The sequence below is a fragment of the Geotrypetes seraphini genome, chromosome 6 (genome assembly GCF_902459505.1).
Source record: "Geotrypetes seraphini chromosome 6, aGeoSer1.1, whole genome shotgun sequence".
NCBI lineage: Eukaryota > Metazoa > Chordata > Amphibia > Gymnophiona > Dermophiidae > Geotrypetes > Geotrypetes seraphini.
In genome coordinates this window covers 33,020,693-33,034,851 of record NC_047089.1, presented here as the reverse complement: position 1 = coordinate 33,034,851, position 14,159 = coordinate 33,020,693, and the positions used below count along the sequence as shown (strand labels likewise).

General features: G+C 41.6%; 1 protein-coding gene across 1 annotated transcript in view; it reads left to right on the top strand.

Annotated features, from left to right (window-relative positions):
* The window catches only part of TRPC6 (transient receptor potential cation channel subfamily C member 6), a 152,968-nt gene extending 139,128 nt beyond the window's left edge, over nucleotides 1-13,840 (top strand). The window contains exons 10-12 of the mRNA XM_033950101.1: nucleotides 8,431-8,514; nucleotides 11,426-11,501; nucleotides 13,182-13,840. Of these exons, the coding sequence (XP_033805992.1) occupies nucleotides 8,431-8,514; nucleotides 11,426-11,501; nucleotides 13,182-13,333 (312 nt within the window). The 3' untranslated portion in view covers nucleotides 13,334-13,840. The remainder of the gene's footprint in view (nucleotides 1-8,430; nucleotides 8,515-11,425; nucleotides 11,502-13,181) is intronic.
* Nucleotides 13,841-14,159: the final 319 nt, after the last annotated feature.

Genomic DNA, 14,159 nt, shown 5'->3' with positions numbered 1-14,159 from the left:
GAATTTCCTGGTGTCACCTCGTAGTTTCCCGCCCCTGATTTTCAACGGATGCCCTCTTGTTGTCGTGGGACCCTTGAAAAAGAAGATATCTTCCTCCGCCTCGATGCGGCCCGTAAGATACTTGAACGTCTCGATCATGTCTCCCCTCTCTCTGCGCTCCTCGAGCGAGTATAGCAGTAATTTGTCAAGCCGTTTTTCGTATGGTAGATCCTTGAGTCCCGAGACCATCCGGGTGGCCATTCTCTGCACCGACTCCAGTCTCAGCACATCCTTGCGATAATGCGGCCTCCAGAATTGCACACAGTATTCCAGGTGGGGCCTCACCATGGATCTAAACAATGGCATAATGACTTCCGCCTTACGACTGACGAAACCCCTTCGTATGCAACCCATGATTTGTCTTGCCTTGGACGAAGCCTGCTCCACTTGATTGGCAGACTTCATGTCCTCACTGACGATTACCCCCAAGTCTCGTTCTGCTACCGTTTTTGCTAGGATCTCGCCATTAAGGGTATAAGACTTGCATGGATTTTGGCTGCCCAGGTGCATAATTTTGCATTTTTTGGCATTGAAGTTGAGTTGCCATGTCCTAGACCAGCGCTCCAGCAGGAGTAGTTCCTGCAGGGACGGGGACAAACTTGTCCCCCATGTCATTCTCAAATGTGCATATATCTCTATATTTCCCGTGCAAGAATGCAGTAGTCCGTTTGAAAAGAGACAAGATTGTTAGAGCATTTATCTTTGACGTTCGTCTGTTACTGTTTCTATCCTTTTTTTGGTTTCTCGAGACGGCAGTGGTTCAATTTTTCCGGAGAATTTAAGCTGTGAAAATTTTTTTCTTTTAAACATTACTTGGTACACGCAGCAATAAAAGTTCAGTGTCTAGAATTTGTGATGGAGATTTTCTTTATAATTTGTCTTATTAATTAAGGGGCCCTTATACTAAAGTGCATTAAGCAGATTGCATGTGAATTAGTGAACGTTGTCTGTGCACAAGCACATTTAGGGGGCAAATTCTATAAGACGCGCCTAAATAAATACACATCTAAAGTTAGGCACCTAACTTAACTAGTAAATTGGCTTCAGTTATGAGTTTTAACAAGAGCATAATTGATAAAAATTGATTGGGCAATAGGCACCTATCTTCTTAGATGAGATTCTATAAAATATAGGCACCTATCGCATGGTGCCTAATAGCACCCAACTCCAAAGTAGGCATGATACAGTGATAAAATTCATCACCGTTCCTGTCCCTGTGTATAACCGCAGAAAACAATCCCATGTCATTCTTTAGTGTCTATCTCAACCTCAGTCCTTCTACGCCAGCGTTCTTCAATGGAAGGCTTGAGGGTCAGTGGCTGAGCCCTTTCATACTCTGATTCTTATGTGAGCCAAGTATAGGATCATGAAGCCATTGTGACATCACTGATGAGTTTGGCTCTTAGGCACTGGTGGAATGAGGCATTATGACATCACAATCTCAGCTCTGGAAAGTTGCTACTCTTTGGGTTTCTGCCAGGTACTTGGGACCTAGGTTGGCCTCTGTTGGAAGCAGGATCCTGGGCTTTGATGGACCCAGTATGGCAATGCTTATGGTCTTATGTTCTAACCATAAAATTCATCACCATTCCTGTCCCCGTGCATAACCACAGGAAACAATCCCGTGTTGTTCTTTAGTGTCTATCTCAACCTCAGTCCTTCTACGCCAGCATTCTTCAGTGCAAGGCTTGAGGATCAGCAGGTGTGCCCATTCATACTTTTTCCCTCTGTCCTTAAAGAATGACATGTGAAATGGTTTCCCGCAGTTATGCGCGGGGATGGGAACAGTGATTAATTTTGTCACTGTGTCGTTCTCTAGGGGTAGAGAAGGACTTTGGCATTGCTAGGCATGATTCTCTACAGGATACAGAGGCCCATAATGTAGGTCTTTAAAATCCGTGCCTATATCTTGTTAGTCACTGGTAGGTGTTGCGATTCTTTAGTGGGCACCTAAGTGCGATTGACGTGCGATTGACGTGCGATGGGCACCTATCTTTTTAGATGCCATTTGCAGAACTTCCCCCTAAGGACCTGATTCTATATATGTTGCCTAAACAATTGGCACTGACTAGTGCAGCACTAATTGTGATTCTATAGAAGTTAGTCACCTATATAGAATCACACCTAGCACCACTTAAGTATGCTTAGATGGTTTATGGTTTAGTTTATTTAATATGCAGAGCAGTTTACAATATAAAACACTGGACAACAAAGATTTTGCTTCTTCAACACTTTCGGGTATATCTTACAGATTTTTGGCTGCTGTTCACGATAATCACATTTAAAACTGCGTATCACGTACCGTTGTAACAACAACAACACAAAAACATTTTCACAATTTCTGGTTATACTTTCAGGCTAATGCAATTAATAATTAATAACTAATGGCAAGATTAAGGAAGACATTTTTGTCGGTCCACAGATCAGACATGTCATCAATGCCGAAAGATTTGAAGATCTGTTAGTTGGGCCGGAGAAAATCGCCTGGAAAGCATTCAAGGATGTCGCTGAGAATTTTCTTGGCAGTTACAGAACACCAAACTATATTCAACTGGTTGACAAACTTCTTAGAGCATACAAAACCATGAAGTGCAACATGTCACTGAAGATGCACTTTCTACATTCACACCTGGACTTCTTCCTCGCAAATTTTGGTGCAGTCAGCGACAAACATGGTGAAGGATTTCATCAGAACATTGCCACTATGGAAAAAAAGATACCTGGGCAACTGGAATCCATCAATGCTGCTGACTATTGTTGGACACTGCAATGAGATGCACCGGACACTCAGTACAAACGAAAATCAGCAGGAAAACACTGTTTGCCATGGAGAACTATCGCCGTGTATCAGAAACTTTGTGCATTAAAACATGTTATAGTCAATTAAAGATACCATCGTGTTTCTCAAAATTCCTACGTGATACAGTCAGTGGGAAATTATATTTGTGTTTATTTTGAAGGGGTCTATCATAATCACCAGATTGTTTTAAGCAAGCAAAACTTTGGAAAAATTTGTTGTCCAGTGAAATCATAAAAGGCAGGAAAAGTAATTGCATTACACAATGATTAAAAAAAAAAAAAAAAATATCGAAAACACAACAGACTGCAACTCTAGCAGACCCTTAAGAAACCTGGTCCAGCCAGCTCAACTGAGAAAGACCTCTCAAAATGTTCTAACATTTAGGCCAGGGTTTTCTTAACCTAAATACCTGCACCTAAATGGTACCTAACTCCAAAAACATACCCACGATTCACTCCTATCCATGTCCACTTTTTAAAAAATTTTATTACATTTATTTATATATCTATTTATCTTTAACAAGAATGACACTTGTAACAAGCAAATCAGAGAGTATATATTTAAGGAAAAAAACCTTTAAAAAGAAGGAAATCAAAATCTCTCTTCCTTAGACCACTAATAACAGGGGTCTAGGCTAATAGTTGTGGTTTTTTTTTAATTCTTTATTCATTTTCAAACGTATAATAAGTGTGATAATAAATCCAAACAAAATTAACATTAAATATATAACTTATTAATCATCAATGATACAAATGAAATGCCTTTATCTCCCACCCTTCCCACCCTTCCTGGAGAACAAAAAAAGGGAAAAACTTTTTCTTGAAAAAGCATCAAACTGAAACTCCATTGGTATAAAATAATTCCTTCATTTAATCTATGATGATTTGACATTCCTAGAAATTTTCTTTATTTCTATAAAGGCCTTCAGGTGTGCCAGGCGTCATTTATAGAATCACGCCTAAGCACCTAAGCATTCTTTGGTGCCAATAGACAGTGGTGTAGTGAGTGAGGTTGGCATCCAGGGTGGTGGCGCTCAACATTGCCATGCCGTGCACTCCCCCACTTTTCCCTGCTGCTTGGGTGCCTTCCTCCACTCTTCCACCCCTCTGCTTGGCCACTCTCTCCCTCTTCCCTGCCGTTTGGGCACCCCCTACTCTTTCCCGCTGCTTCAGCACCCCCCCTATATTCCTCTTGAAATGTTCACCAGCACAAGAAGCATCTTCCACCTGCTGGCGTCGGCTCCCTCATGATGTCACATCCTGGACCCTCAACCAGGAAGTAACATCAGAAGGAAGCCGATGCTGTCACGAGCAAAGGGTGGAAGATGCCACTTACGCCGGCAAACATTTCAAGAGGTCCATGGGGGGAGGGGCATAAAGAAGGAGAGGCACTGACACCGGTGCCCCCTGCAAAGATGGTGCCAGGGGCAGTCCGCATCCCTCGACCCCCCCTTACTACGCCATTCCTGGTAGATGTTGAAACCTTAGCTGTACTCCATTTATGTGCCAAGGTTTTCTTGGTCTAAATGAGAGTGCCTATGGTAGACGCCTACCAGCACCTAAGTCAAACCATGCCCAAAATCCACCTCTAACCATGTCTACTTTCTGGTAGGCTCCATTGAGTAGACGCCTACCTTGAAGAGTTAGGGACCTACCATCTAATTTTTTTTATAAAATTGTTTTTAATTAGTAGTAATGGCGCTTTTCAATTAACAGTGCCAATTAGGCTTAATTGATTAATACCCCCTTTTACAAAACCTAGCACAGTTTTTAGCACCAGCCATAGTGGTAACAGCTCCAACGCTCATAGGCATTCTATGAGCGTTGGAGCTGTTACTGCTGCAGCTGGGGCTATAAACCGTGCTATGGTTTTGTAAAAGGGGGAGGGGGTAAGTTAGGCACCTAGATCGGCTAAGCACACCAGTCTAGGCGCCTAACGTCAGGTGCTATTTGTAGAATTTGGCCCTAACTGATTAGTGCAGAAACACCCATTCTCTGTCCCCAAACATGCCTCCTACTGAAAAAATTAAAACACATTTTTTTAGCACATGGTTTTCACGTTCCGATCAAAAACTTGCCACAGGACATCTGATAAGATATATTTTAACTTGTAGTAAGTGTGCACTAACCCCTTTTACATAGCTTGTAAGATGTCTTCCTCTGAAAGAGTTAAATATACATTCATTTTGGCATTCCCATTATATTGTAAGCTCTAAATCGATGTCCCGCCAACTTTTCGGCACCGGGGCACACTAAAACCGGTGCCATGGCCAGAAGGCGCCCGGAAGTGTGCAGACGTTGATGTGATGATGTCACATGCATGCGTGATGTCATGACATCAACGTGCAAGTATGCGCAGAGGCCCTCTGGCTGAACCCTGAACCTGTTCCTTTGCCGGTGGGGGAGAGGAGCAGAGGCGCCGGCAAGGAGGAGAGGCGTCGGCGTCAGCTGACAGCCTAGAGGAAGTGCCTCTCACCACGAGAAACATGTCCTATAAACAGCCGGCACCTCTCCTCCTTGCTGGTGTCTCGTGGCCACAGCACACAGTTTGCGATACATTGCTCTAAATGTTCTGTTTTTAAACTGTGTTCTCATTCTGTGTCTAGAATAAAACTTTTCCGAATAGAGTGGTATTTAGCTGCGTGCTCTTTTAAAAAATCTGAGCTGTTGCTGCCACCAAGTGGTCAAACATTTTTCTGGAGGAGCTCGTAGTTTTCAACAAGCGAGAACATGGAGCTTCATTATTTAAGAATCCCATTATTTTTTCAGTGTGATTTAGAAAAGTCAGTATAAATCTTTATATAGCAATAGCAGCTTACCTAAAGTGATGAAACACTACATGTAAAAAAAAAACCCTCAAAAACCCAGGAGGAATATCTTCTCAGTTTTTACAAACTGATAACATTCAGTCACTTGCACTGGGATCATGGAAAAGAACGTTAGGTTTTATACACATACAGCTCTAAAATAAACAGAAGTACTGTAGGCCCCTCTATGGCATCTTCAAAATCTGGCACCATAGGCCTAAATCAGGGCTGCCCAAGTCCGGTCCTCGAGATCTACTGGCAGGACAGGTTTTCAGGATATCCACAATGAATATGCATGAGAGAGAGATTTGCATACCAAGAAGGCAGTGCAGGCAAATCTCTCTCAAGCATATTCATTGTGGATATCCTGAAAACCTGGCCTGCCAGTAGATCTCGAGGACCGGACTTGGGCAGCCCTGGCCTAAATAAAAGCCTATTCTACCAAAATTATATACCACTTGTAAAGAAACTGCAACCACCAAAGCTTAATTTCCAAACTTTTTATATATAACTTTTTTTCAATTTTTTCAAGAGTTGTGCTGATTCACTCAGGAAAAAGCCTCAGAATAGGAGCCCACACTCAGTCCTACTACAGACTTAGCTTTCAGCGTGGTTTTTTTTTCGCTCCGTGGTTCCAATCATTGGCTGAAAAAACCTGAGATTTTTAGTAATAGATAAGTAATTCAAATCATTTTAATAATAAATATTTAAGAATACTGCGATGGTTGCAATTCTTCCTTAGTCTGAAAAACTAGCAACTAAGCATTTGCACTTATCTCAGCATATGCTTTATATGCTGTCATGCTGTCAAACTATTGCCGCTGCCTGCCAACGTTTCGTGGATATAGCATTTAGTCCACTGCTTCAGGGCTAAGGCAGAAGCATTCAAGCATTGTTCTCAGCTGCAACGAATCTTTCAAAACTTGCAGTGGGCGGAGCTACAAACAGAAAATTAGATTTCACCCATTCAAGTCAATGGAAAAAATGTAAAAAGCTGTGGGACCGCTTTGAACGTAAATTGGTATGCAGATCCCTCACTACCTGGGGTGATATGTTCTGGGGGTCTCGCGGCCCATCTGCACACGTGGGCGGAGCTACAAACAGAAAATCTGATTTCACCCATTCAAGTCAATGGAAAAAATGTAAGAAGCTGTGGGACCGATTTGAACAGATCCCTCACTACCTGGGGTGATATGTTCTGGGGGTCTCGCGGCCCACCTGCACACGTGGGAAGGGTGGGTTCACCCAATAATGTATATGTTCTTGCTCCTGGAGGTGAAACTAAAAATGTTGTTTATAATCAAGTTTTATGTTAGTTGTATTGTATTCATTTTGTCAAATATTTCACATTATAATTTGAATATTGTACTTTTTATAAAGTAAAAAAATATTTTCATTCACCACTATAAAGTATCTTTATTTGAATCCATTTACAGTGTTATTGCTATAATTAAATACCCGTGCAACGCCGGGCCATCAGCTAGTACTAAATAAAAGCCTGACATCAGATATTTTCATGTAGATCAAAGCATTTTATTTTCTTTCTGCCAGAAAATAGTTAGAAAGCCAGATTTGACATACTGTTTTCAGGCAGATATGCTTGGGCATCAAGCCGCCAAGTGGTATAAATTAATATCTGAACTTATGAATAAGAAACCCAAAAACGCTCTTAGGGATATTTGGAGCATTGAGATTAAGTAGTATATTTCTGCATCTCGATGGCCACGTATTTGGCTTGGAGGATGAGGGGTACGGCGTCAGCATCTATGAAACAAACTTGGTTCTTTTTGTTACATCGTTCTTTTTGGACCCCAGTTAGGTTGAATAAATCAGATAATTCTAGATCTAATAGATGCTGGCACTGTCACCTTGACATAGGAACATTAGACCATCTATTGTTTTACTGCCCTAGAATTCTGATTTTTGGGAAATCAACTTGCGGACAAATTAATAACATTTTAAATTCTGAGATTCCTTTAACCTATGAAAAAATAATTTGCGGTACTATTTTGCATATTAAAGATTCCCTAGATAAACATAAAAGACGTCTCTTTTTAATTATGACAAGTACAGCTATACAACTGATTACACGAAACTGGAAAAACTGGGATCGTCAAACTTTACATTTTGGTGGGCAAGTTTATGTCTAATATATAAATATGAAAAAATGAATGCTGCTATATTAGGGAATAATGAAAACTTTAAATTAATTTGGGGCCCATTGACGTCCTTTGTAGAATCTCTGTAGTTATGGTTTGTTATTAGATAATATGCACATCCAGGGAGGGGGGAGGGATGGGAGGTAAATAAAGTTGGAAAAATTGTTGGGAAAATTTTGGTGGGGTGAGGTGAGGGCATTACTAAGCATGAATATTTGAAAAATTTTAAATGATGTCTATATTGTAAAATGATTAATTTACTCTGTATTTCACTTATTGTATATGTTTTAAAAATGAATAAAGAATATTAAAAAAAAAGACATACTAGCTTTCTTCCAACAATTATACACCTGCCTCAAGTTCTTGATTGATTAAATGTAGCAGTCTTGTATAAATTGTAAAACATGGCTAAATTTAACTAGAAATCTTTTGACCTAGTTGTTGCATAACCAGTTCAATCCCTCTTTTATGGTGTGCAGCAGGAAACTTGACAGACCGTTTTCAGTACAAATGAAATACTCTACCAAATTAAGCTAGAAGAATAATTAACTGTATAGAATAAATGCAAACATTGTTCTCCTCATCCATTTTTGTATTATTGACATTGATCAAATATCAAATTACAGCTTGGCCAGAGTAAGCATTCAAGCATAAGAAGTTCAGAAGATGGAAATTTGAACAGCCTAAGTAACGCTCCAACAAAATATCAGGTATATTGCAAGTTGCTTAACAATGCTATATTGTCTGTAACAGGATTGTCAGATCTTTTTCTGTCAACATTCGGAGAGCCAAAACATGCACTGTCGTATTTTGGTACATGTTTCATCAAATAGTGGCAAAATATGACAATGTATAATCTTCTCCCCAGCTTTCATCCAGTCTCTTTCCTCATCTGGTTTCAGCTGCAAAAGGAACCAGTGGGATTCCTGCTTCCCCACTATGACTTGGCTCTCTGTAAGTTTGAGCCATGAGGTGCCATTAGGTTTGAGTTGATCTCGCAGTTTCAATTCTTGTGAGACATGAAACCTTGAGATCAACCCAAACTTTCAGCACTGCACAGCTCATGCTTAGAGAGACACAAGTAATGGTGAGGAAGCAGGAATCTTGCTGTAAGCATCACAACAATTGCCAATTTTCCAAGGACAAGAAAAAAGTAATTGGTGGGCCAGGTTCTTGCCCGCAGGCCATAGGATGGACAAGCCTTGTTTAAAACATAGTGATATTTATAAGGGGCTGCTATAAGTTCTCAGTCCAACCAAGAAGAGAACAATGTGGGGCCGTCTATTATAATAAAACCCTAAGCCGCGCATGCGCACTCTTACCTGCGTGCTCCCGTTTTCCGTGCGCTGTAGGTCCCCACAGGTAGGAGTGCGCATGCTCGGCTTAGGGTTTTGTCGGCTTCAGGCGGCGCGGAGGCTGTTGGCCGTGGCGGCTCTTGGTGTCTGCAGGCCGCAGCGACTGTCGGTGCCTGCAGGCTGCGGCGGATGTCGGCAGCTGTCGGTGGAGGGCACACATGAGTTAAGGGGTGCTGCTGGACAGGGGAAGAGACGGGGGTTGGGAGAAAAAGGAAGAGAGGCCTACTGCTGGACGGGGGAGCAGGAAAGAGGTGCTAGGGGGGAAGAAAAAGGAAGGGAGGCCTACTGCTGGATGGGGGAGCAGGAAAGAGGTGCTAGGGGAGAAGAAAAAGGAAGGGAGGCCTACTGCTGGACGAGGGAGCAGGAAAGAGGTGCTGATGGACAGGAGAAGAGACGGGGGAGGGGAGATAAAGGAAGGGAGGCCTACTGCTGGACAGGGGGACAGGAAAGAGGTGCTGCTGGACAGGGGGGGAGATTAAAAAAAGGGAGAAGGGCTGCTGCTGGATAAGGGGAGCAGTGAAGGGGTGGTGGTGGACACAGGGAAGGTAAAAGGAAGGGAGAATGGGTGGACAGCTGAGGAAAAAGAAAGACAGAAAGAAAGACAGAAATACAGAAAGCGGCTAAGGAGAGAGAGAGAGAAAGAAATAAAGACAGACACACACACATATATTCTAGCACCCATTAATTTAACGGGCTATAAGACTAGTGATACTTATAAGTTATTCCACACTTTTCTTGAAGCTTTTCATTTCAAAGATACAAAATGAAATAAAAAGTAAGGAATAACTTATAAGTTTCATGGCTCCACATCGTTGTCTTCTTGGTTGGGCTGAGAACTTTTAAGCATACATACATAGATGCATATAGAGATTTGCACGTGGAGATTCACACCATGCAGAGGTTTCAACAGGACATGATGGAGCTGTGTTCAGGGTCTGGGTTGGATGCGTCTGGGTTGGATGTATCTAAGGTGGGACAAAAATTTACAAGTGCATTTCTCATTTTACAAAGGAAATAACTATTTATGGGAATCAGTTTCTCCGTCAGGTTTTATATCAGCTCAAAGGCATGCACAGATTCTTGAAAAGTGTTTCAGCCAGGGCTTCACATATGGGATTATTTATTTCCACATCTAAAATGAAGAAAAAAAATTGCAGATGTACCACTTAATTGGTGGCACTTACACGTTTAGGTTTTCAAACTGAGAGAGCTAAGCATGAAGCGTCACCACTTACATGTGGAAATTGTGACATTACAATTTCCATTGAGAAGTGCAAACACTTCCAAATATTTGTGGTGTTTATTTTATCCATGTGTATAATTGTATGATGGCTGCTCCAGCTGTTCATGCTGTCCAAACCATGGGGTTTTTTTTTAGGTATTTTACAAAAGGCTCCATGTAAAGCCATAACTCAGTAGGCGTCGTAATGGGATGGGGGTGGGGGCAGACTGTCCTGGGTGCTGTCTTGGTGGGAGCACCAGCACCTCTTTGCCTCCCACACTACACTCGTGCCCTTATTTCCCCCCCCCCCCTATACCTCTTTAAAATCTCACCAGCTGCTCGCAAGAGCCTGGATCTCTCTGAAATCACTTCCGGGTTGCAGGGCCAGGAATAGGGTTACCAGACGTCTGGATTTCCATGGACATGTCCTCCTTTTCAGGAAATGTCCGGAGGTCCAGATGGCACTTTGTCTGGGTTTTGAAAAGCTGGCAACAAATTGCTGTTGGGCAGGAGGGCATTGGTGCATACATAGATGCCCTCCTGCCCGACAAGAGAAGGCAGTGGGGGTGGGGTTAAGATGGGATGGGGAAGGGATTGGGATGTAACGGGGTGGGAATAGGTGGAACTGGGCAGACCAGGGGGCGGGTCCGGATTTTCCATTTGGAAAATCTGGTAACCCTAGCCAGGAAGTGATGTCAGAGAGAAAGCCAGCACGAGCAGCAGGCCGGAGAAGCTGGCGAAGATTGCATGAGTGTGGTGTGGGAGTGCGGAAGGAGTGGGGAGGGGGGGCCACCACCACCTTGGGCCCCTCCTACCATTGCTACACTATTGCCAGAACTGAACACATTCAGACATGGATGTCTGTATCTCCGTGTTCAATGTACAATGGCTTTCACTTGTATTATTTGTAGAGTAAACGTATATTGACTAGGCTTTGTTAAGAAATAATGACTTTGCACAGAAATTGACATTACAGAATACCACTTTGAAAGTAATGCAAATTTAAAATGTCAGTTTGTGGATATTTTTTTTCTCTATCTCCAGAAAATAATGAAACGGCTGATTAAACGATATGTGCTGAAAGCTCAGATAGATAAGGAGAGTGACGAGGTCAACGAAGGTGAGTTCAAGACTTTGATGACAAAAAGTAGACGTTTAACCAATTAAGGGGCCCTTTTTATTAAACTAGGACTCAAACATGAGTCGATGGCACCTAAACTGCTTAACGTGGGGGGGAAAAAGGCTTATCAATTCCTATGTTCTATCTAAAATGGGCCTTCATGTCTTGTTAATAATAAAATCAAGTCCTGGCTATTTAACCAACACGTCACTTTGGTTATAAGTTAGAGACTTTCAAGAACTTGGGGTTGCTGCATTCTAGTGGTTGGAATAATTGGCAGAGCTGGCAGATGTTATATTATTTTTGTAATTAAGATTGTTTTGATCTGCTGATGGATCTTTTGACAGTAAGTGATACATTTGTACTATTTTTTTCATTATTACATTACATTACATTACAGATTTCTATTCCGCCATTACCTTTCGGTTCAAAGTGGATTACAAAAAGAGTTATGGAAGAAGGGTTACAACGTTAGATCAGAGAAGGTTTCCAAGAGAGGGAAAAGTAGGATCTGGGGTTAGGGAGGGGATGGTAAGAGGGGGGTTAAGCTTTATCATGGTATTAAGCTTTATTAAGGGATTTCTTGAAGAGTATAGGTGTTTTGTTTTGTTTTCTCTTTTTCTGCTATGGTTATCAGATGGCACTAGATTATTAGGGACAGACTAATGACCATGAAATATCTGGTCAACGTAGGATACCAAAAGGATTATAGCTCATCCACTGAAGCTTCAGCATAGGCTAATGCCTATAGAAGGGCAAGAGCACTAATCGACCACAGTTTTGTAAAAGGAACCCATAGGGTCCTTACTCTGGGACCTATACAGAAAGCATGACCGCAGATTTCACTGGCTGAGCAATGCAGAAATGATTTCAGCATGGGTGTTAACTTGTGTGGAAACCATTAATGCACACTGCATTGAAAATGCATAGCAATGTGGTCTTTAACAATTCCATAGCCATGCAATTAAAAATATATATATATATTTATATTAAAAATAAGATTTGGTCCTGATTTTATAAATGGTGCCTACTGGTAGGCGTCTAGATCAGGATGCCTACTGTGTTAGGTGCCTATCTTAATATTTTCAGTTGGTTAATTGGCGCTGCTAATTGGAAGCACTATTATACAATGATTTAAAAAACGCATTAAAAAATAATTTTCCACTAGGCGCATAACTTGGTGGGCGCCATGTAGGCATTTACATCAAGACACCTAGTGACACCTGGAAAGTTGGTGTCATTAGGGATGGAGTTTGGGCATGGATTGAGTTAGGTACTGCTATTTTAGGCTGAGAAAACCCTGGCCTAATATACCAGCGGTTAAGTTAGAGATACCTACCTGCACGTAGGTCAATTTAGGCACCACTGGATGCAATTCTTTGAACGGCACCTAACTTTGAATGACATGTGGTAGGTGCCATTTTGCTTGGCGCCTACCAAGTTAGGTGCCATTTATAGAATCCAGTCCTTTGCGTCTTATCATTACAATGTACTTGGAACTTGTGATGCTTCTTTTTACGAATAGGATGAATTCAACATGGAGGGGAAAGGGAATTAAGCAAATAAGACCTTGATTTTACTATGCAATTTGACTTTAAACAGTGCTGGAACATTGATAAAAATGGTATTTGTTAATATTTGACGTTTTTTTTTAAATAGTATCCTTCTCCTGCTCTCTAGGTGAACTTAAAGAAATCAAACAGGATATTTCAAGTCTTCGTTATGAACTTCTTGAGGAAAAATCTCAAAATACAGAAGACTTAGCAGAACTCATCAGAAAACTCGGGGAGAAACTGTTGATTGAGCCCAGACTGGAAGAAAGCAACAGATAACCAAAACACTTATATGGAGGACAAAACTTAGTGATCCACTGTTATATTCTCTCCTGAGTGTAGAGTTTAGTTTAAAGGGACACTATCAAAGATGATCAAATTGAATCGCAGCTGAATTATGAAAAATTGAATGAAATGGGCTCCAGTCTATTAGGAGTGGTATCAGTAGGATGGAACCCTTCCACTGCTTTCTTTCGCAAATGCAGAGTGTCATTTCAGAGAAGAAAGTACACAGAACACAGATTGCTGCTAATGTTAAAAAAACCCAAAACTGGTCTACCTTTGGACTGGAGGAAGAAAAGTCTTGAAAATAAGTCAAACTGACCCGGACAAAATCCAAACCATTCACAATTCAAACAGAATCAACCTGAGCCATTTGTGGCTTGAAAGGAGTCTTCATTCTCACCCAATTTGGAACTTATTGACTCTTTATGACTGCAAATAGTTGTAATTTCACACATGTTCACAATGGGGCTAATTTATATACTGCATAAAAATTCAAGGCTTACCTTCCATTTTTGTGAAATTATGTTATAGGAGGCAGTTGAGCTTTTCTTCACTTAAATCCCAGTAGTTTTTAACTGAGTTTCAAGGCGCCTACCGGTTGGGGGCGTGACTTGGGTGGGCATGGGGGCAGGGCCATAGGTCCGGATTTTAGTTTCGGAAAATCTGGCAACCCTACTGACGTGGCACTCATGGTGTCTATAAAAGGTTCATTGTGGCCTGTCCTTTAACATCCACACTTGCTCAAGGTCAGCCAGTCCTGCTCCCTCTAAACTTCTGTGTCAGATGAGACTGGACCCAACAGGGCTTGAGCATGACAGCC